General features: G+C 38.3%; 1 protein-coding gene across 2 annotated transcripts; it reads left to right on the top strand.

Annotated features, from left to right (window-relative positions):
* Positions 1 to 14,691: 14,691 nt before the first annotated feature.
* LOC145124173 (protein ACTIVITY OF BC1 COMPLEX KINASE 7, chloroplastic-like) lies at positions 14,692 to 20,832 on the top strand. Of its 2 annotated transcripts, XM_079059417.1 has the most exons (18): positions 14,692 to 14,956; positions 15,229 to 15,925; positions 16,051 to 16,194; positions 16,284 to 16,409; positions 16,489 to 16,576; positions 16,661 to 16,754; positions 17,181 to 17,274; positions 17,409 to 17,463; positions 17,565 to 17,656; positions 17,770 to 17,940; positions 18,032 to 18,088; positions 18,664 to 18,747; positions 18,864 to 18,948; positions 19,077 to 19,138; positions 19,279 to 19,350; positions 19,436 to 19,540; positions 19,618 to 19,759; positions 20,515 to 20,832. In XM_079059417.1, exons 2-18 carry the CDS (start codon positions 15,245 to 15,247, stop codon positions 20,586 to 20,588), a joined length of 2,226 nt encoding a protein of 741 aa, XP_078915543.1. In that variant the 5' UTR covers positions 14,692 to 14,956; positions 15,229 to 15,244; the 3' UTR covers positions 20,589 to 20,832. The 2 variants fall into 2 exon arrangements, with proteins under 2 accessions (XP_078915543.1, XP_078915544.1); XM_079059418.1 differs by lacking the exon at positions 14,692 to 14,956 and having other exon boundaries at positions 15,211 to 15,925.
* The last annotated feature ends 1,029 nt before the right edge of the window (positions 20,833 to 21,861 follow it).

Genomic DNA, 21,861 nt, shown 5'->3' with positions numbered 1-21,861 from the left:
TAGTTTTTGAAACTTGTAACAAAGTAAATGTAATTGACTTTTGGTGATTAAATAATAAAGTATTATTTATAAGTTTGGCTACTACCTTTTGTCAATTGTTTATTATTGTGTTTCATTTTTGCATGTTTTACTTCCTGAATAATGAGATTATTCAAACTCCACAGTCGCTCGTACTCTTGGAAGTAAGTAGTGAATTAAGACTGTCATGAATTGGATTGCAGATTGTCTAAGGATAGACATGGCAATAGAATTGCTGCAACGTTCATGAGTACTCAGAAATTGAGATTTGAGTATTGGATAAACCCTCGCTCAGAGTATTACTTCATGGAATTCATCACGAGTAATACTGAGACGATAATATCTTATAATCTTGAAACGAAGATATATGAGTTGTAATTTACAAGTCGGTTGTGCATTGGTGATACGAAAACGCATCAGTAACTTGGTGTTATAAAACGTATTGTCATGCATAATTTGATGAGTAAAAGATACAAGCATATGAGTCAACGTTTATTCGTTCCTTTTGCCCTAACAGGAAAAGCGATATATGTGGGCCCCTCGATGATTTGGTGTTGACTTATGTGCTGGGCCCAGCCAGGACTAAATTGATGTGTTCGATTAGAAGTCCTACATCATCACAAATCAGGAATCGGGAAACATAGATTCTGGACAAACAGATTGATTACATTCCATGTCTTTTGTCTGGGGATATCAAGCAGAACGAAGGATTATATGATCACTTATCTTAGGACACGTAACTGACTGGGTCAGAGTTCGGCAGCAGCTTTTGGAAGCTACAATTTGCTGGTCAAATTTAGAAGGCATACTAGCAATTATAGTTACAGACTTATCCAAGTGGGAGACTGTTGGATTAGGTGTCTAAGCCCATAACTATAATTGGTATGTACTTGAATTGATAGCAGCACAGTCCTTTTGGGTTGCCCTCAACCTAGCAACTGGACAAGGAAATTATGAAAGGAGAGATATTAATTTATAAGATTAATAAATTAATATATATATATATAAATGATTTATTAATATGTTAATGGATTAATATATTAATTAGAAATCATTATGTTTAATTAATTGTTAGCCAGAAATTAATCAGAATTGATTTTGGGGTTAAAAGAATTAATTATAAGGTGCAGGGACTAGTTTGCAATTATCTAATAGTTGAGTGGAAGGCTCTAGAACCCCCTTGGAAGAGGGTGGACGAAATCTTTAGGGGAAACCCTAATAATTTCGTCCATAGGGGCTTGGATAAGGCCCTTGGGTTTGCTTAGGCCCTAAGCAAAGGATAACTAGGGTTTCCCTTTAACCCTAGATCCCTCAGCTATATAAGGAGCCTCCTGGTTCATGTTTTTGGTCACTCTTTCTTTTGAAGAAACCCTAAGGCCGAGATTTTGCATACTCCCTCTCCTCTCTCTCTTCTACTTTCCTTCTTGCTAGTCATTGGGTGTGATTCCATTAGAGGCATTACACTTGTGGTGCTAAAGCTTCCAAGAAGATCAAGATCAAGATCAAGGGAATATCAATTGTTTGCTATAACAATTGAAAGGTATGTAAACCCTAAACCCCAGTTTGTTAATTTCGAAATTAGCCTCTCTCCTCTAGGGTTCTAGTTTTGCAATTCAAAGTTGTATGTTCAATAGTTAAAACATAGATCCAAAGTAGGTTGCATGTGAACTTAGGAATTGTTTTCTAGTTTATTTGTTGTTCATAAAACCCATCAATTATGTGGTAGTAGTAGGAGGTGAAATAGTCATCGGATGTCGGTCGTAAGGACCGACGGGTAAGTCAAGCACCCCAGAATGGCTTGACCTGGGTAGTCAGGCACCCCAGAATTGCCTGACAGTATATGTGTGTTATATTATTACGTGGTAGTGGTAGGGGTGAAATCGTCCCCGGTAGTCGGGCGAAATGGACCGACGGGTAAGTCAAGCCCCCCAGAATGGCTTGACCTGGGTAAGTCAAGCACCCCAGAATGTCTTGACCTGGGTAGCCAGGCACCCCAGAATTGTCTGACAGTATGTTATTGTATGGTGTGTGGTATGATGGGGGAACTCACTAAGCTTTGTGCTTACGGTTTTCAGTTTTGGTTTCAGGTACTTTGTTTTCAAGGAAAGGAGCCGACTCGATCGCAGCGCATCACACTATGTTTTCCGCACATGAGATCTTTGGGATTACACTCTGATATGGTTTTATGATAATATGTTTTGATTATTGACACTTTGGTTTTGACATGAGATATTAATATGAATGTTTTTATACTGATGGTTTTATATAATTACTTAATTAAAACGAAATTTTTGTTCTTGAATTTTGGGATGTTACAAGTTGGTATCAGAGCCTTGGTTTGAGGGATTCGGACACACTCTCGGGTGTGTCTGAACTCAAACTAAGGACTTGGTATGAAAATTTTCAAAAGTAAAACCATTTTATAAAAAGGAGTTTGAAAAGAATTTGAAAAGAGAAAAGAACTTTAAAAAGAACAAGGTGTGTGATGCGTGCAATCAGCCGAGCTCAAGTAAGTTTTCCCAAGATACCCATACATGTTATGTTATGATATTATATGATATGATTATGAGAACTGCATGCTAGATTAGGGCTAAGGATCTAAGAGGATGCCTTATATGCCTATTGTATGTGCTTGTAGACTTGTATGCTAGTACTGATCAGTCAGTAATAGGATAGCCTGTTTAGGTTATGCCTGATTGTATGAGCCTTTGAATTGCATGTACAGATTACTTATTAGAGGATAAAATGATTTGATTGGAATATGATGTTTAGATTTTCCATTGTCCGAATGTTGTTTATTTTGTTCTTTGTGGGACTCTTAGTAATGTGAGTTAGTTACTAAGTGAATATGCTAAGTCACATGGGACACAGACCGGATAATCTCAGAGTGATGGACTTGACCCTATTGCGCAGCTCTTGTCTGAGTCCAACCGTTCTAGGGATGGGTCTTTTACTCGAAGGATTATCTGATCTCTGTTGCATGTGGCTATATTCATGAGGTAGCTAGTTGACATTAGTGGGAAGTCTTTCGGCAGCTGAGGACTGGGTGAGTACGGGAACCTAGGAAAGCCTGGGATATGTTTCAGTGGGTTAGTAGTGAGGCTCAGTGAGACTTGGGTGTACGAGTTGACGAAGTGACTTGGAGGATCCGGGAGGATTGCTGAGGAAAGTATGGATAGGTGTGGAAGGTAGTATTGGGCCCGTACTACTGAAAGCACAGGATCCATACTCGAATCGGTGAGAGTCTTGGAGAATCTGAGAAGCTTCAGGGAAGAGTTTGTGACCCAGTTTGGGGACAGAGGATGTTCCAGTTGTTGTAGCTTAGCCATTGGCAAGTGAGTTAGTGAGCGTGGCAAGGTGTCAGACCCTGAAGGATATGATTTCCAAGAAGTTGCAGATGCGAGATCGATTTGGAGCACCCTGGAAAGAGAGGGTTGTGCCAGGTGCGTATAGTAGAGGGTCCCGGGAAGAGACCCATGACTTCTGATCATCGGGTGAAAGGCCAGCAGGGCCCGAGTCAGTGCGGCACATACAGGACAGTGCACAAGGGAGTTTTTCGCTCCAAGGGTTTAGGCTACTACAGGGTAGCGGGGTTGGTCATGTCAGCAGAAGGTGATCAGTATTCCTCCAGACGTTGCGGGTATGTCATATTCTATTGCTATTAGGTGGATGTTTGGAATATGTATCGCCTTGGAATTTTGAGTGAATTTGGATAAGTTAGATATCGGGTCGGTTTTCTGCTAGTGTCTGGGTTATCAAGGATTATATATGCCATCCTGCATGTCGAAAAGTCCTTGATGAACCTACAGAGGGACGTATCTTGCAGAGTGGGTTCCGCACGTACCGTTATCATTCCGGATCTTTGTCGGGATCTATGCAGCAATATTATTTAGAGGATACTCGGTCAGGGTTGGAGCGATAATTCTCCAGTGAAGTCAGCATTTAGTGGTTCTATCATTGTTCAGGTATGGTTGACAATTGTCTATGGGTGAACTTTGGAGTTCAAGGCACTACCATTGCTAGGACAGGACTGGTAGCATGAAGATAGTGGAGTCAGTTGCGGGTGTTAGATGCATAAGTGGTTGGTCATTGGATGCTCAAGAGAATTGTATTTTCGCATGGGCTTTGTTCGGTTAGAGTTCAATGGTACTGCAAAATTGGAAGTGGGAACGAGGATTCGTCAGCCAGAGTGAAGATCGAGACCTTCAATTGACAGCATGGGAGATGGATTGAGGTGTCAGATTGGACCAGATTTCAAGACTACTCTTCAAGATTTCAGAGGATGGGCGATCTTAAGGTTTGATTGGTGATGGATCGCTAGCACCGGTAAGTACAGGTTATCGTCAGTGGACTATTAGGAAGTAAGAAGGATTGGGAATCCTTCAATTCTCGCGTACAGTGAAGACTTAGTCGAATCTAAGTGGGGGAGAGACTTTTCGTAAAGTTCTCCGAATGTGAGTTCTGGTTGCGCGAGGTGCAATCTCTTGGGCACCTTGTTAACCAGAAGGGCATTCTGGTCTATCAGGCCAAGATAGAGGTTGTGATGCAGGGGGAGATTCTGAGGTCTCCATCTGAGATTCAGAGTTTCCTGGGTCTAGCGGGTTATTACCGGAGGTTTATACGAGACATATCCGAGATTACGGTTCCTTTGACCCGACTGACCAAGAAGTCGGTGGACTTTCGCTGGGGGCCTGAGCAACAGGAAGCCTTCGAGACTCCCAGACAGCAGTTGTGTGAGGCACCGATCCTCACCCTACCAGAGGGTGTAGATGATTTCGTGGTTTACTGTGACGCTTTGATCACGGGCATGGGTGCGGTACTGATACAGTGGGGTCACGTGATAGTAGGTTTCGGGAACCAAGTTAGAGCTCCAGTTAGGACTCAAGTTCAGTTAAGGGTTAAGTCGAGTGCGTGTTCGACCCGGATTGGAAAGTGTTGTAAGACTACGGGGGTAGCCGTAGCATTCACTAGCAGTCAGATAGTATGGAAAATGTTGTAAGACTACGGGGGTAGCCGTAGCATTCACTAGCAGTCAGTTAGTATGGAAAGTGTTGTAAGACTACGGGGGTAGCCGTAACATTCACTAGCGGTCAGTTAGCATGGAAAGTGTTGTAAGACTACGGGGGTAGCCGTAGCATTCGCTAGCGGGCAGATAGTGATAGAGTGTCGTGAGACTGCGGGTGTAGCCGTAGCAATCACTAGGTTGGTAGATGGCATGAGCGTGTTGTTAGAACGCGGAAGGAACAATAGTACCCACCAGTTCGGGTGCAACAGTGAGGATATGGAAATCCACATATTGGATTTCAGATTTACCTAAATGGATTAGATCTGGTTAAGCCAGTAATGAGACTGTAGGGACGTCACTACAGTTATGAGATCAAGGAAGCAATGGACTGCTTAAGGTCGTTTGTGATATAAGGCTACCATTGGTTAGGTAGCAATCACTTTTAGCCTTGGATTTGATGATAACAGGATTCGACGTATGGACCCGATTGGTTAGATCAGAAGGATGTTTGAGCCACAGTGGCATGATAACTAGTGGCAACTAGTTCCAGAGAAGGATTTCGTTCAGAAGTCGTGTGAGGCGACTAAGTGGGAGTCCATTGGCTCCGCAGCCGGGCAGGAACCCGATATTTCAGATAATTGGTGAACGAATTGAGACCAGGAAGGTCTCGATAGATTTTGGGAAGCAGCTATGTAGCAACATATACTGCTTCAGGCAGTTCAGTGTTCGGGCAGTTTCAACGTTTGGGCAATGATAGTATGTGTATTTTAAGTTGCATATACGCACGTAATAGCTGGTTTATTGGGGAGTGACAAGTCACCCACAACGGGATTAGCTGAGCCTTGGCTAAGTGTAAGTGATTTGCAGTGATAATTGGGTCTGTGAACCTGTTTTATAGTGAGAACCTAAAGCTATCAGAAGTTGAGTAGCCTGTTGAGGGATGAACGGACTGGGTTCAATGATAATGATTCAGTATGAGTGGTCTGTCGGGGATTCAGCTCATCTCGAGACAACAGATTTCAGACGGAGCAGATGAGATCTTGTTGCTAGGAATTCGTGCACCTGCGGATTTTAGGGCTTTACGAGGATGGGTCATGGCTACCCTGGGAAGGCTAGGGCGTGCCCAGGTTGGTGACCATGCTACTAGAGTGGTTGGGCGAGTAAGGAATGATTTCGAGGACGAAATCTAATTTAAGTGGGGGAGAGTTGTAACACCCTGTCTATTTATTAGATAAATAAATTAATTAATGAACAAATGGTAACCCTAAAATAAATAATTATATATCAAAGGATGGTCTCGAGGAGCTAATTGTCACAATTTTAGAAGTCGGGGGTTAAAAGTGTAAGTTTCGGGTGGGTTCCGTAAAGAATTATGAGGGCAGGGATTACTTGGTAATTATTGGGCCTTCATTTGAAAAGAATTTGTAGAGGAGGGGCTAATTTAGTAAAAAACGGACCTAAATTGTAAAGGATTTAATGTTGAGGGTTTATATGGTAAATATAGGATCTATTTCGAAATCAATGGGAGCTGGAGGGACCATTTTGGTCATTATGGCAAACTCGTATAAGGAGTCGGTATATAAAGGTTATGAAACCCTAACCCTAGAGACCCATTGCAGCCGCCAACCCTCTACCACCTTATACCTTCCATCTCCGGCGTCACCTCCTTCCTCCACTTCCGGCGTGGTACCGCCACTGTTGAGACCGTGAACCATAGAAGCCTCCTCCACCGCTGTTGGCATCGTCGGGTCCAACCGCCACCACACCGACCTACTGCTACCGTCGACGCCATTTCTGACGAGTAGAGAAGCCGAGAAGCGCTGGAGCATCCAGCGCCGTTGCTGATACGCTGCCAAGAACCACCGAACCTTCTCCGTTCTTCTCCTTCTTCTGTTTCGTTTCCAGCCGTGCCGCCGCCTAGTCGAGCTCCTGTCGCCGATCTCGAAGAACTACCACCGACGACGACCGTTGTAGGCGCTGTCACTCCGTCGTCCATGCCCTGTCGCCCTTTGTAGGCCATCCGTGAGTGTGTGAATGTGTGCTGAGCAGAGGATCAAGAAGGACTACTCGCCACTACCGTGAGATGGTGGCTATCGTCGCAACCGTTGCTACTGCTGCCGTTTTGGTGTTGCTGCCACCGCCTTGAGCCACCAGGTGGGTGGCTGGAGTGTTGTATGCAGTCTAAGGTTTATGTATGTGTGTTTGTCAAGCCGGAAAGTCGAGGACCACCACTGCCACCACCGTGAGGTGGTGGCTGCCGCCATGTGCCACCGCCGGCCACCACAAGGTGGCTGTGTGTGTGATTAGTTTGTTTAGTGTGTTTATTTTTGGATTAGAGTTTGTAAAATGTAATTATAAATTGGAATAATGAAAAAGGAACCCTAACCACCACCGTGAGGTGGTGGCTGCCGCCTCCTGCAGCCACCGGCCGCCTGTGTCGGGTGGCGGTGTGCCTCGTTGATGTTGTGATTTGGTTTGGATGTTTGGACAAGGGACTAAAACCCTAATGGGCCCAAAGAAGCCTTAATGGGCTTAGTGAAACCCTAATGGGCCAAATGATGCCCTAATTGACATTAAAGCCCAAACATGTGTCTAATGGGTCTAATGGACCCTAATTGACCTTAGGAAACCCTAATGGGCTTAAGGACCTAGCTATTAGACCTATTGGCTAAGATGGGATTGGAAACCCTAATTAGGGTTTAGAAAACCCTAATATTGTATTTATGGGCTTGGACCTATCGGGACCCACATTTGGGCCACTGGAATGGAATTGTGTGTTAAGCCCAATTGTCACACCCCAAAACCGGAACGGCGGAAACGTTCGGGGGTGGAGGACGTCATGTTCAGTATCACAACAATGCAAAGTAGTAAACAAGCAACAACATCATCCATTGCATTAATAATATAATTTCATACAAGTGTGTTCTGTCAAGTTATATAGACACCGAAAATATACATCAAAAATAAAAGATGAGTCTTGAACGAGCTCCATCTTCTCAGAACCTGGCACCGGTACCTGTCTACTGGTGACCTGAGAATACAAGTTATTTTGAAAGTTTTTATCAGCTTTAAAGCCGGTGAGATCATAAGTATATTAGTGTCTGTATTTGTATGAAAGTGTTTGTAAGTCTGTAATGTATAAGTTTTGTAAAAGTTTGTAATTGTTTGAACTCTCCTAGAAAACCCTATGTTTCCTACTAAAAGTAGCCTTCTACCAAGGCATCTAGTATCTGTGTGTGTGCCTCTTGTAAGAGTGTGTATTTTCCCAAATCTGACTATCATTAACCAAAAATATAGTTCTTACATTATTGTTTATTGTGTGAATATCACAAAGTAAATGTAAAAGGGAAATGAAATAGTACTGTAGTGTTGTATTAAGTAACTACTGCTGTACTAATTACTTTAAACTATTTGTTATTTAAAGTACCATGTGATCGGCCTGTATCCTGCTACCGACTCTATAGTAAAACGACGATGTAAGACGTCGTAAGAAATGACGTTTGGCACCCGTAGACTTGCAAGTCCCACTGTAGCGAGCAGCAAGGTGTAGAATAGTCAATCCAGTATAGATCTATACACAAACTCATACGCTCCCCAATTAAGGAGATTCTGGATACAAAACGGGTCATGACAGGTAGTGCCATGCCCCCGTTAAGTGGCTTACATAACTGTAAGTAATGTATATGTATATGTATATGTATATGTATGTGCTAGCTGTATTGTGTGCTCTTTCTCTGTCTAGCTTGTATGTTTGTTTCTCATCACTATGTATTATGTTTGTTTCTCATCACTATGTATTATGTTTGTTTCTCATCACTATGTATTATGTTTGTTTCTCATCACTATGTATTATTCATGAATGAACTGACTCATTGTATGTTTCATTGTTCTAGTAATAGTATCTTCCTAAACTATACCTATTATAGTTTACTAGTAATGTTGTTTGTGTATATGAACATGTTTGTATACCTTTGCTACCCAAAGGCATTGAACTGAATGAAAGAAGTAACCTTTTATATCTATACACATATACATGATATATAACTAGGATTCAAACGACCTTCGGACAAATAACCCGAATACCCTAAGTCCACAACCAAACAAGGAACATGAAGTAAGGTGAGCTATCAGTCCTAAGTCCTTCCAATCCTACTTATATAATTATATCCATATAGATACACAGAATATAAGTTAAAAGAGTTTAATAAAAGTATTTGATAAGTAAAAGAGTTTGTAAAACAGTTTGAAGTAAAACAGTTTGATAACACAGTTTGAAAAGTAAGAAATCCACTTGTTTGGTAGTTATTAATCACATGTGATTGATATAATAACTACAATAGTTCAACTTGTATCCCCCCCATAAAAGCATTTAAAAACATTTAAAAGGTTAATTAAGGGGTATGAACTCACCTGTAGTGAGTGGTTTGGATGAACGGAATGTATAGGATGCTAGGTGTCAAGTGAAGACTTGTACACACACGATGATCCTAGTTAACATATAATATCACATATATGTATCCAATTAGTCTTTAAACAACTAATTAACAAAGTTAAGACATCCTAGGACATGTAAAACACCTTATATAAGTGCTATAAGTCCTAAGGATTGCATCTAAGTGTTGTAGGACATTGCTATTGAGTTTAGGGTTCAAGGGAACCCTTTATTTGAGTTTACGGTTTTGTAACCATAACTCATTGAGTTTAGGTCGTAAACCCATGAGTTTACGGCCGTAAACTCATGTTTCTTGACCATTTTGTGTTTTGAAGCCTTAAAGATCACAAGAAGCATTCCTACTTCATGTTTAAGCCTTAGGAAGAGATTAGGGCACCATTTCACTCCTTTTAGGAGTTTACGGTCCCTGGACCATTATCCTTTGGGTTTACGGCCGTAAACCCAAATGGTTTATGGTTTTATGATGTTTTCAAGTACTAAGCACATCAAGGAAGGGATCTAGGCTAGTTTCCAAGGCTTAGAAGGGACTAGGGCACCCTTTGGCACCCTTTTTAGGGTTTACGGTCCAAGAACACCTTGGACCGTAAACACCTTTGATCCTTGGTTTCTTGGGTGTTTTCTTGATGTTTACAAGTGTAACAAGCTCTATAATACTCTAGGATAGAAGTACTTACTAGGTAGAAGCTTGAAAAGGTGCTAAAAGTCCAAGAACACTAGTGTGTGTTCTTGGTGTTCTTGGTGAAACTTGAAGATCTACACTTTTGGAATGATTTCACGGATGGAATCATGTTAGATCACTAGATTAAGTAAGATATCAACTTTTTAGGGCTAGAAACACTTACAATGTTGAAGATCAAGAAGAAAAGTCGATGATACTTGAGAGAGAATTGAGATTTGGATCTTGAAATTGTGAAAAGTGATAAATAATGACTAAGTGTCATATTTATACCCTCTTTTAGGGTTTACGGCCGTAAACACCTTTGTTTAGGCCATAAACTCCAAACTCTTAGAGTTTTGGAATAATATTGTTACACAATAAACCCTAGGGCATCCTCTCTCCTGTTATCTCCTGAAGTACTAATCTTAAAATACTCAAACTTATTCCAAAAAGCTTGAAAATTAGCAGAAACAGTTTTGACTCCTATTGAAGTGAATGGTTGTACATAATAGAAATTTCGGGTTGTCACACCAATCACACCATATGATTTATTTAGAAGAGTGATGGACTTAATGGATTAAGTCCTTAATGGGTTAAATGAGAAACACTTAACCCTAATCGTCATTTTATGTGAAACCCTAATTTCACTTGGGTTTATTGTTGGGCATTTCTATTGGGCCTTGATGATTGGGTTATTAATGAGCCATCCAAGATCAAGCAAATGGACTAGAATAATTAATGGGCTTTGTGGTAAGGCCCATATGAGGAGTTGGGCCCAATTTGGAAAATTGGGCCATAGTTTGGGCCTTAATGATTATATGATATTGGACCATTAAACTGTCAGAGGTTGGACTGGAATAAATGGTTGGGCCTTAGAGTGAGACCATGTAAAGGTTTGGGCCCAATTTGGAAAATTGGGCCATATGTTGGGCTTTGATTCCTAATTGACTTTGGGCCTATGGATTGGGCCTTAGGCTTGAATAAGCCAAGTTTGGGGTAATGTAGTAGTTACCCAAAGAATGTACTTATGGTTATGTAGTGGAACCCAATTATTAATTGGGTGATGTTTTGATATTGACAGTTCGGGAAGCTGTCATCCAGCAGCTGGGATTGTGTCTACGGGACTTCAACAGTGTGAGGTGAGTTACCTTCCAGTAGCGGTGGGTCTATGGCCACAATGCCGGCCCACCAGTAGGAGTTGTATGTTAGATGACTGTCTTTGTGATATTCATCTAGGTTTGCTACTACCTGATATGTTTATGTGCTAGCATGATATGTTATATGTGATAGTGGTAGTAGGGGGAGAATAGTCCCCAAGTTTGGTCGTTAGGACCGAAGGGTAGGTCGGGCACCCCAAAATTACCTGACAGTATGTTTATGCTATGATATTATGTGGTAGTAGTAGGAGGTGAAATAGTCATCGGATGTCGGTCGTAAGGACCGACGGGTAAGTCAAGCACCCCAGAATGGCTTGACCTGGGTAGTCAGGCACCCCAGAATTGCCTGGCAGTATATGTGTGTTATATTATTACGTGGTAGTGGTAGGGGTGAAATAGTCCCCGGTAGTCGGGCGACATAGACCGACGGGTAAGTCAAGCACCCCAGAATGGCTTGACCTGGGTAAGTCAAGCACCCCAGAATGGCTTGACCTGGGTAAGTCAAGCACCCCAGAATGGCTTGACCTGGGTAGTCAGGCACCCCAGAATTGTCTGATAGTATGTTATTGTATGGTGTGTGGTATGATGGGGGAACTCACTAAGCTTTGTGCTTACGGTTTTCAGTTTTGGTTTCAGGTAGTTTGTTTTTAAGGAAAGGAGCCGGCTCGATCGCAGCGCATCACACTATGTTTTCCGCACATGAGATCTTTGGGATTACACTCTGATATGGTTTTATGATAATATGTTTTGATTATTGACACTTTGGTTTTGACATGAGATATTAATATGAATGTTTTTATACTGATGGTTTTATATAATTACTTAATTAAAACAAAATTTTTGGTCTTGAATTTTGGGATGTTACACAATTATTAATTGGGTGTTATTTGGTGTTGACAGTTCGGGAATCTGTCATCCAGCAGCTGGGGTTGAGTCTGTGGGACTTCAGCAGTGTGAGATTGAGGCTGCGGGACTTCAACAGTGCCAGGTGAGTCTCCTCACCATACCAATGGGTCTAAGGCACCAAGGCCGGCCCATTTTATGATATGTAGTACACTAGTTGAAGTTGTATTATGTGGCATGTTAGCTGGTTACGTGCTAGGAAGTATGTTAGTAGTATATTTGTTATGCTTGTATGGAAGACCATGGGAGAGCCCATGGCCCCTGGATGTAAGACCATGAGAAGAGCCCATGGCTTTCCTATTATGTTGTAGTGTTTATTGTAGATTCACTACTGATATGTTTGGTATGCATGTATATGTGGTATGCTAATTGTCTTGTGATATTTGCATGGAAGACCATAGGAGAGCCCATGACACCTGGATGTAAGACCATGTGGAGAGTCCATGGCTTTCCTATCAAAGACCATGGGGGGAGCCCATGACACTTAGGTGTAAGACCATGTGGGGAGCCCATGACATCCTGGAGTAAGACCCTGGGGACGAGCCCACGACATCCATATATGTTGATATGCATGGCTATGTGATTGATATGGATATGTGATTTATATGGTTTATGTAACTTTTATAGCTAATATGGAATATGTGATTATGTGGACTGTGTGGGGTATGCTCTGGGGAACTCACTTAGCTTCGTGCTTACAGTTTGCAGTTTTGGTTTCAGGTATTACGTTTCAAAGGAAAGGAGCCGGCTCGATCGCAGTGCATCACACTATGATTTTCAGTACATTAGATCTTTGGGGTTTACACTCTGATATTGTTTTATGATAACATGTTTTGATTATTTCTACTTTGCTTTTGACATGACATGATATTATGGATGTTTTATTATACTGATGGTTTTATAATAACCTAATTAAAAATAAAATTTTTACCCTTGATTTTTGGGTCGTTACACCTCTTTGTTTGGTATCAGATGTGAGCTAGGGACATGCTAGATTGAGAGAAGTGTATAAACTTTATGTGATGTGAACATGTAAATTCTTGTTTGAAAATATTTGTTTAAAATGTTTTAGGACAAGCATGCTAGTGTTGTATCAACTTAATAGATGTGTTGTGTATGAAAGGAGTGTGTGATGTGAAATGTAACAACTTCATAAAATTACATGTTTGCATGAAAAATAACCCTTAAAGAGGTAATATGTTAATAAAAGAAAATTAATAATATTTAGATGATTACTTGAAAGGGTAAAAGTGTAACTCCTTATTTAATTAATCATTATTAAATTAAAAAGGGAGCGGGGCGAATGGTAGTAACTTAGTTATAGTTATATACCCAATCCGAATATTATGAAAACCTAGTGGGTTGAAAGATACCTATAAGATAAAGAGCTTAAACCAACTTTGACGCCGACTACTCGGGACATGGTCTTGGTACACCTTGGTATACCGGGACTGGAGTGATGTTGGTCAAGCGGTGGGACTAGCGCAAACATCACGTGGGATTTGGGAGGTGTATCGGTGGGAATGGGCACCGCTCGTACCAATCCTTAATGACAACGCATGTGCACAGTCGGAGTAGCGAACGCAACGCACCGAGAGCAGTGATTACGGGTGAGAGTCGCGCCTCACTTAGTGCATTGGGTCGTGCCGGTCACGTTAGTAGCGAACAGGGTCTTGCTTTGGGGTTTTTGCGGTGAATAAATGGACCCTAACTAGAAGGTAATACTTTAATAATTACAATGGTGAGCGGTGAGTATTTATTAATGTAAAGCAGAGAAACAAAATATTATATAATAATATTTAAGCGGTAAATCGGTGAGATAAAATTAGTTACAGTGGCGTTGAGGAGAGTAACTAACAAAACAAGCTCTAACTAAAGAAATAAAATAAATTGAGCTAAACTTGTGTTTGTTATGTGGTGTGATTTTGTATGTCGTGCCTGTGAGTCATTGATGGTGTGTGAATGTTTTGTGTGAATCTATCTATGATATGTATGTTCTCTTAACACTGTACTATACTGACTCACTTAGCTTATGCTAACACTTGTTATTTGTTTGTTGGTTTTCTTTGTGTGTTGGAACAGGTAGCATGACATTATGCCTTGGTGAAGAGGAGAACTTTTGGGTAGTCTTAGTTAGTATTTTTAGTTATGATACCATTTGGTAGTCTTACTATATTGCCCATCCCCGCCCCCGTCCCCGATTTTTTTTAATAAATATCCCCAAACGGGACGGGGCCTCATGAGACTTTTTGACATCCTAGACCAAAACCACATACAAACATGTTCAAATGGGCCAACAATCCAAAAAAAATTGAGGTTGGGACCAAAACCTAGAAAAAATACATACAAGTGCAATTTTGTCAAAAATAAATTTACTAAAAAAAATAAATAATAAATAAAGAGAAAATATGGGAGTGTGGGGGATTGAGAAAGACACGTAATGCAATGGTTAGCCAATCAATAGGAGACACAAATGGCGGATTACTCCCACCAATCAGAATATTCAAGCGTAAAAATTTGGTGCTGCGGTCGTTAAACGAACAGATCATGAAGAGATTCGCCATCGCTATTTGTCGCTATGCAGTATCGAGCATTGATGAAAAAGTAGAAACTGAAGGTAGCAGTCTGCACGTTACATGCTTCGTACTTCCTTGATTCAGTTGCTTGCTCTGTCTATATCTACTTCTTGATATTTTCTCGTCACTACGCTTGATTCAGAACCTTGACGATCTGTATCTGAATCTCCTTCGTCAATTTACTCTGTAAGCATCGTCAGTTTCAATTTCAATTTCAGCTTCTCTCGGATGTGTTTATGTAGCATATTCTCGCTTGTTCAGATTGATTCGTGAGACAATTCTATATGTTTTTTTTACTATCGTTTGAATTTCTTAATTGATATGATTCATATATCGAAAAGGTCAAAGCAAGTGATTAACTTGTTTTCAGGTTGTGCTATGTTCGATATATTGCTTTAATTCGAGTTGGATATGCAAGTTAGGTTTTCTCTTTGGCTCACAAATATGTAAAACTTCAGGTGTGTTTCTTCTTAAATGGCGGCAATACTGGCTTCTAATAGCTGCTATTGCCGTGATGTACAATTGGTAAATCAAGGAAGAACAGCTGAAAATCTCAGCTTCTCAAGATCTCTTTCTATCCAGAAGTTGGATCGCCATGAATGTGCTTCACATAAAACTGAAAGGTTTCGCAAATTTCATGTTAAGATGCAGCAGACAGAATCGCCCATGAAATTTGGTACCAACGGTCGACCTGTAAAGTTGGATACAAATGGTCAAACTGTGAAGTTGGGTGCCAATGGTAAACCAGTAAATTTGGGTCCCAATGGTAAACCTGTAAAGTTGGGTTCCAATGGTAAACCAGTCACCATGGTTTCCACCAGTGAACTTGTAAACAACAAGACACCATCCAAACAAACATCAGGATTAGTGAATGGATCAAGATCAGCACAAATTGTTAATGGAACAAGTCTTGTTAAGAGAGAAACCACTCCAGCACTAGTTAAGTCTGTAAAAGATAAAGAACCCACAGGATTTCCATCTTCTGAAGAATTAAAGGTCTTGCCATCAGATGAAAGTTTCAGTTGGGCAAATGAAAATTATAATTCGGTACAAAGATCAATAGATGTTTGGTCTTTTGTTCTTTCTTTGCGTGTTCGCGTTCTATTGGACAATGCAAAATGGGCATATCCTGGAGGCTTCACAGAAGAAAAACAGGTTTGTATAGTTATATCTGAATATGGCTGTTTCTGTTTTTTCCCCATTAAGCCCATTAAGTAAAAAAGAATCAACCCCTTAGTTTCTGTTATCATCCATTTACTAACTGCTATATGCATATTCAGAAAAACAGAAGAAGAAAAACAGCTTCATGGTTAAGAGAGAGTGTGCTTCAACTTGGCCCAACTTTTATAAAACTAGGGCAGTTATCTTCAACAAGATCAGATCTATTTCCACGTGAATTTGTCGATGAGCTTGCTAAATTACAGGTATAGTTTGCCTTCTCTAAATATAACTTCTAGATTACATCAAAGGTTAAAATGAGGATTCTGATGTTTTATTGTTAAATATGATTCAGGACAGAGTACCAGCTTTCTCACCAGCAAAAGCAAAAGGTTTTATTGAAAAAGAATTGGGAGCTCCTGTTCATATAATCTTTAAGGAGTTTGAAGAAAGACCAATTGCAGCTGCTAGTCTTGGTCAGGTGAAGTCTATCTCTATCATTTCTTTTTAAATCTAATTAAATTATCTTAATATGGACCTCATGAAATTTTTTGGTTTAGGTACATCGTGCAATATTACATAATGGAGAGAAAGTGGTTGTTAAAGTTCAAAGACCTGGTTTGAAGAAACTTTTTGACATAGATTTAAGTGAGTATCCCTCTTACGTATTTACCTACAATTTTTCAGTTTTTAGTTTTTACCATGACTCATTAATACCCTTTTTTCATTCAGAGAATTTAAAGCTGGTGGCTGAGTATTTTCAAAGGAGTGAAAGTCTTGGTGGTCCAACAAGAGACTGGATAGGCATCTATGATGAATGTGCCAAGTAAGTATGCATTCCATGATAATAGTGAAGATTTTGTCTGATGTTCATATTTACCATCATTTCTATACAGAAGGGTAAAATGGTCATTTACTGAGAGTAAGACAGTTCATTCAGTCCAAAAAAATAAAGTCTTTACGTATACAACACTTTATCGAGCCAAACCCATTCCATGATAATACTGAAGCTTTAGGGTAAAATGGTCGTTTACTCATATTCAAACAGTTCATTTGAATGTCTTCAAGTCTACCATCATTTCTATACACATAAGGATAAAATGGTCATTTTCTTAGATTCATAAAGTTCATTCGAACCAAAAAAAACAAAGTCTTTATGTATACAACACTTCATCCAGACTGACTCCATTACCCATTCAGCCACTTTATACACAAGGATAAAATGGTCCTTTACTAAGTTGATTTTTTGCAGGATCTTGTATGAGGAGATTGATTATATAAACGAAGGGAAAAATGCTGATAAATTTCGTAGGGATTTTCGTAATGTTAAGTGGGTCCGAGTGCCTGTATGTTTCTTCCTGGAGCCCTTTCCTTTTTTTTTTTTAATTGTAATAACTGATTTATAACATCAAGAAAAAATATATATATCATGGAATTTTATGCATTATGATATAATTTAATGGTCATTGTTGTCATGCAGCAAGTATTCTGGGATTATACTGCAACAAAGGTGCTAACTTTGGAGTATGTACCAGGTTTCAATCTGAACTCTATTATTATTTGGGTTTATTTAATCTGTTATTTATTTCCAAAGAGTCATATAGTTACTTACCATAATTAAATTTATGTTAAACAGGCATTAAGATCAATAATTTGGATTTGATAAAAGAAAGGGGTTACAGTCGATCTCAAATCTCTTCACATGCCATTGAAGCATACCTGATTCAGGTTTAATAAACTTCATCCTTATCCATCATCTGTCATAACTCATATTTATTGATTAACAAAAGTCTTTTTCTTTTCACATCAGTTTTATTAAATTTTGTCAATTCTATATGCAGATACTGAAAACTGGTTTCTTTCATGCTGATCCTCACCCTGGAAATCTTGCAATTGACTCTGATGAATCACTAATCTACTATGATTTTGGCATGATGGGGGAGATTAAATCCTTCACTAGAGAAAGATTGATGGATCTTTTTTATGCAGTTTATGAAAAAGATGCAAAAAAGGTCTAAAAACTTTTGTATTATTTTAGGTGCTTCAATACAGTAAGTACTTGGATTAGCTTAAAAATAGCATCTTTTATTGTTATTTTTGCAGGTTATGAACAGTTTGATAAGTCTTGAAGCACTTCAACCTACTGGAGACATGTCATCAGTATGTAAAATAGTATTTTATCATTCAAAATTGAGTAAATTACAGAAATAGTTCCTGTGTTTTATCATTTTACCGTGTTTACTCCAAAAATGACACTTTTTTTCAATTTTGGTCCTTATTTCAAGGTTTCATATCAATTTTGGTCCCTGGAACCTTGAAATAAGGACTAAAACTGCAAAAGGTTTCAAATTTGGACTAAACATGGTAAAAATTCAGAAAATATAGGGACCATATTTGTAATTTACTCAATAAAGTTTCAAGAGTGAATTACATTTTTGGTCCTTGAGTATAGCTGATACTTTCAGTATTGGTACCTAAAAGTTTTCTCTTGCAATTTTGGTCTTTATCTAAGGTTTTTGTAACATTTTTGGTCCCTGTTCCAAGTAAAATGACTACATCAGAACAAGAACCAAAAAAGTTACAAAAACCTCAAATAAGGACCAAAACCGCAAGAGAAAACTTTATGGGATCAAAATTGCAAAAATCAGCTATACATGGGACAAAAATGTAATTAACTCAAATTTCAGTGTCTTATGTTCTAACTTCTAATACCTGATTGTATATTTCAATCATAGGTGAGAAGATCTGTTCAGTTTTTTTTGGATAATTCTTTAAACCAGTCACCAGATCAGCAAACAACTTTGGCTGCAATAGGCGAGGTATGCTGTTTCATGCACTTTTACAATTACTTTTAAGTTTCCTGGATGGGCTAAAACGTAATTTCACAAGTTTAATGCAACAAGACTTTTTTGATAATGTCATGATTTGCTTGCAGGATTTATTTTCCATTGCCACAGATCAACCTTTCCGCTTCCCATCAAACTTCACATTTGTGATTAGGGCATTTTCCACTCTTGAAGGTCACCTTCCTCTCTCTTTCTACACACACACACACACACACACACTAATATTAATATATATATGTACATAAATATGCATATTCATATACAATATAGCCAATCTCACTATTTATAATTATGTCTCATAGGAATTGGCTATTCACTGGATCCAGATTTTTCATTTGTCAAGATTGCTGCACCTTATGCACAGGTTAGATATTTTTCTAAGGGGCTGTTTCTTCTTAAAATAAAAACTAATTAGAAATATAATACTTTCACATGTCTACACTTAAGTTTGAAAAAATATTTAAATCTGTGTCCTCTGACATCACATTTTTAAATGACTTACAGGAGCTATTAGATCTCAAACAACAGCGCAGTGGGACACAACTTGTACAGGAGATACGAAAACAAGCGGATGATGTAAAATATATATATCTTTCACTATTTTCCCTTAAATAAAAATATTAAAAATATAAAATTGTTAAATGTTTCTAAAAACTTTCAGGCAAGATCATACACGATGTCAATGCCTTATAGAGTTCAACGAATCGAAGAGTTTGTAAAACAACTAGAATCAGGAGACCTTAAACTTCGTGTCAGAGTTCTCGAGGTATACTTTACATTTTTTTTTACCCCATAATAGCAATTTTTTTTATAATTATTTTAATATTTTTAAATGTTTATTAGTCTGAGAGAGCAGCTAGGAAGGCAACAATATTGCAAATGGGAACCCTGTATACAGTTCTCGGGGGTACACTTGTAAATATTGGTCTCACAATGACCACTCAAGGCAACCAACTTATAGCAAATGGGTCATTTATTGCTGCTGGTGAGTGATATAAATTTTTTTTAGAGTAAATTACATTTTGAGTCCTTGAGGTAAGCTATTTTTTTCAATTTTGGTCCGAAAAAGTTTCATCTTGCAATCGTGGTCCTTATTTGAGGTTTGTGTAAGGTTTTTGGTCACTACTCACTATTCCATGTGAAATAACTATATTTTTTGGTACAAAATGAAAAACCAGTTATGCTCAGGGACCAAAATCAATCATTTTACTTGGGAAAAGGACCAAAAATGTTACAAGAACCTCAAAAAGGACCAAAACTGTAACAATCAGTAATACTTAAGGACCAAAAATGTATCAAGAACCTCAAATAAGGACCAAAATCACAAAAATCAGTTATATTCAAGAACCAAAATGTTACAAGTACCTCAAAGAGGATCAAAATTGCAAAACTCAGTTAGTTATACCCCAGTACCAAAAATGTTACAAGAACCTCAAGGACTAAATTTGCAAAAATCAGCTATAGTCAAGGACCAAAAATGTTACAAGAACCTCAAATAAGGACCCAATTTGAAAAATCAGTTATACTCAAGGACCAAAAAATGTTACAAGAACCTCAAATAAGGACCAAAATTGCAAAAATCAGCTATACTCAGGGACCAAAATGTTACAATAACCTCGAATAAGGACCAAAACTTAAAAACTCAGTTATAATCAAGGACCGAAAATGTAATTAAATTTTGTTTTTAAGTTGGGATTTTATTTTGTAGGTGATGAATATTAACAAATTATATGAATGCAGGTGTTTTTCTAGCATTACTTATTAGGTCAATGCAAAGGGTGAAGAAGCTTGATAATTTTGAAAAGATGATCTAAATTTAGGGACATTATTTAGGTTCCCAATTTAAGTACCTAAATAGCATTTTTTAAACACATGTATTATTTTGTATACATAGCTGTATAGAAAAGAAAGTAAAGCTCAATTGCAAATGGATACAATATAGAAGTCCCTTTGCTTTTTTTTTTTTTACCAATATAAATGTATTTAATTTTACCCGATATAACTATGTAATTACATTTCTTTACCCCAAAATAGCGAGGTATTTTCATATTTCATCAATCATAACAATGTGTAACTCATTGTATCAGCATACTTTACATTTCTTTACGTATAATAGCAGCATACTCACAATAGCAACATGCTTATATTTCTTTACTGATAATGAGAATAATGGTAGCCAAAATGTAAATATGTTGCTATTATGAGTAAAAATTACAAGTATATTGCTATTATGGGTACGAATAAAGTACATTGATATAACTTTGTAAAACACTTTAACTACATATGCAACACATTTTTTAAGAGGGTGCTATCATTGAAACGTGAGTTGTCTTTTAAGTGTGACGTAATAAAATCATTCACGTTTTAAAAGTTGTCTAATAAACAATCATATACTAGAATAATTGGTATCATAATATCAACTAAACTTTTAAAACCAATTTTTTTTTTCTAAATATTTAAAAATCATCATACATAACATCGATACATGTCTTTTTGTAGCTGTAATGTTCCGATATTCAATAAGAAACCAAAATCTTTTAAGAAACCATTAAAACCAATCTCGTCCACCTGTTTATTTTGATCTCACAAGTTAATTCGCTATTAATTAAGTAAAATAGTAATTTAGTAAATATATAATTCTTGTAACTAACTTTTGTAATTATTTAACGCTCCTTAATTTAAGTAAAGCACTATTTTTGTTTTTTTTTACGGTTTTATTTTTATCTGGAAATAAATGAATATAGCAAAATTCGAACATTTTGTTATCTACTGAACGATCGACTGGGAACTATAGGTTTCTCTTTCACGAAGCTATTGGTTGTTTGTTCTTCTTCGAATTTAGGTAAATCAGGATAATCTGGATGTTATCCCAGATATTTAAGTATGTTTATGATTTTTAAGATGTATGTGTTGTCTGGGAGTTGATATAAGGATTTTAGGTATTATGTATTTGCATCGAGTCTTGAGAACATCCTTTAATCTCTAAAACTCTCAACCATTGTATTCTGTCAAACTCGTCGCTCAAGGTTGGTTGTTCACTAGCCCGACCATAAATAACATAGGCGCACATTCCTAGTTTATTTATGG

Source organism: Lactuca virosa, chromosome 7 (assembly GCF_052849685.1).
Source record: "Lactuca virosa cultivar CGN04683 chromosome 7, Lactuca_virosa_CGN04683_v6, whole genome shotgun sequence".
Lineage (NCBI taxonomy): Eukaryota > Viridiplantae > Streptophyta > Magnoliopsida > Asterales > Asteraceae > Lactuca > Lactuca virosa.
This window is presented reverse-complemented; position numbering and strand designations above follow the sequence as displayed.

Bases quoted from the DNA above. Each gene is read 5' to 3' on its own strand.
- LOC145124173 (XM_079059417.1), top strand. From the start codon at position 15,245: ATGGCGGCAATACTGGCTTCTAATAGCTGCTATTGCCGTGATGTACAA. The intron at 16,755-17,180 runs GTAAGTATGCAT...GATTTTTTGCAG, and splicing joins ATCTATGATGAATGTGCCAA to GATCTTGTATGAGGAGATTG. The intron at 18,089-18,663 runs GTATGTAAAATA...TTTCAATCATAG, and splicing joins CTACTGGAGACATGTCATCA to GTGAGAAGATCTGTTCAGTT.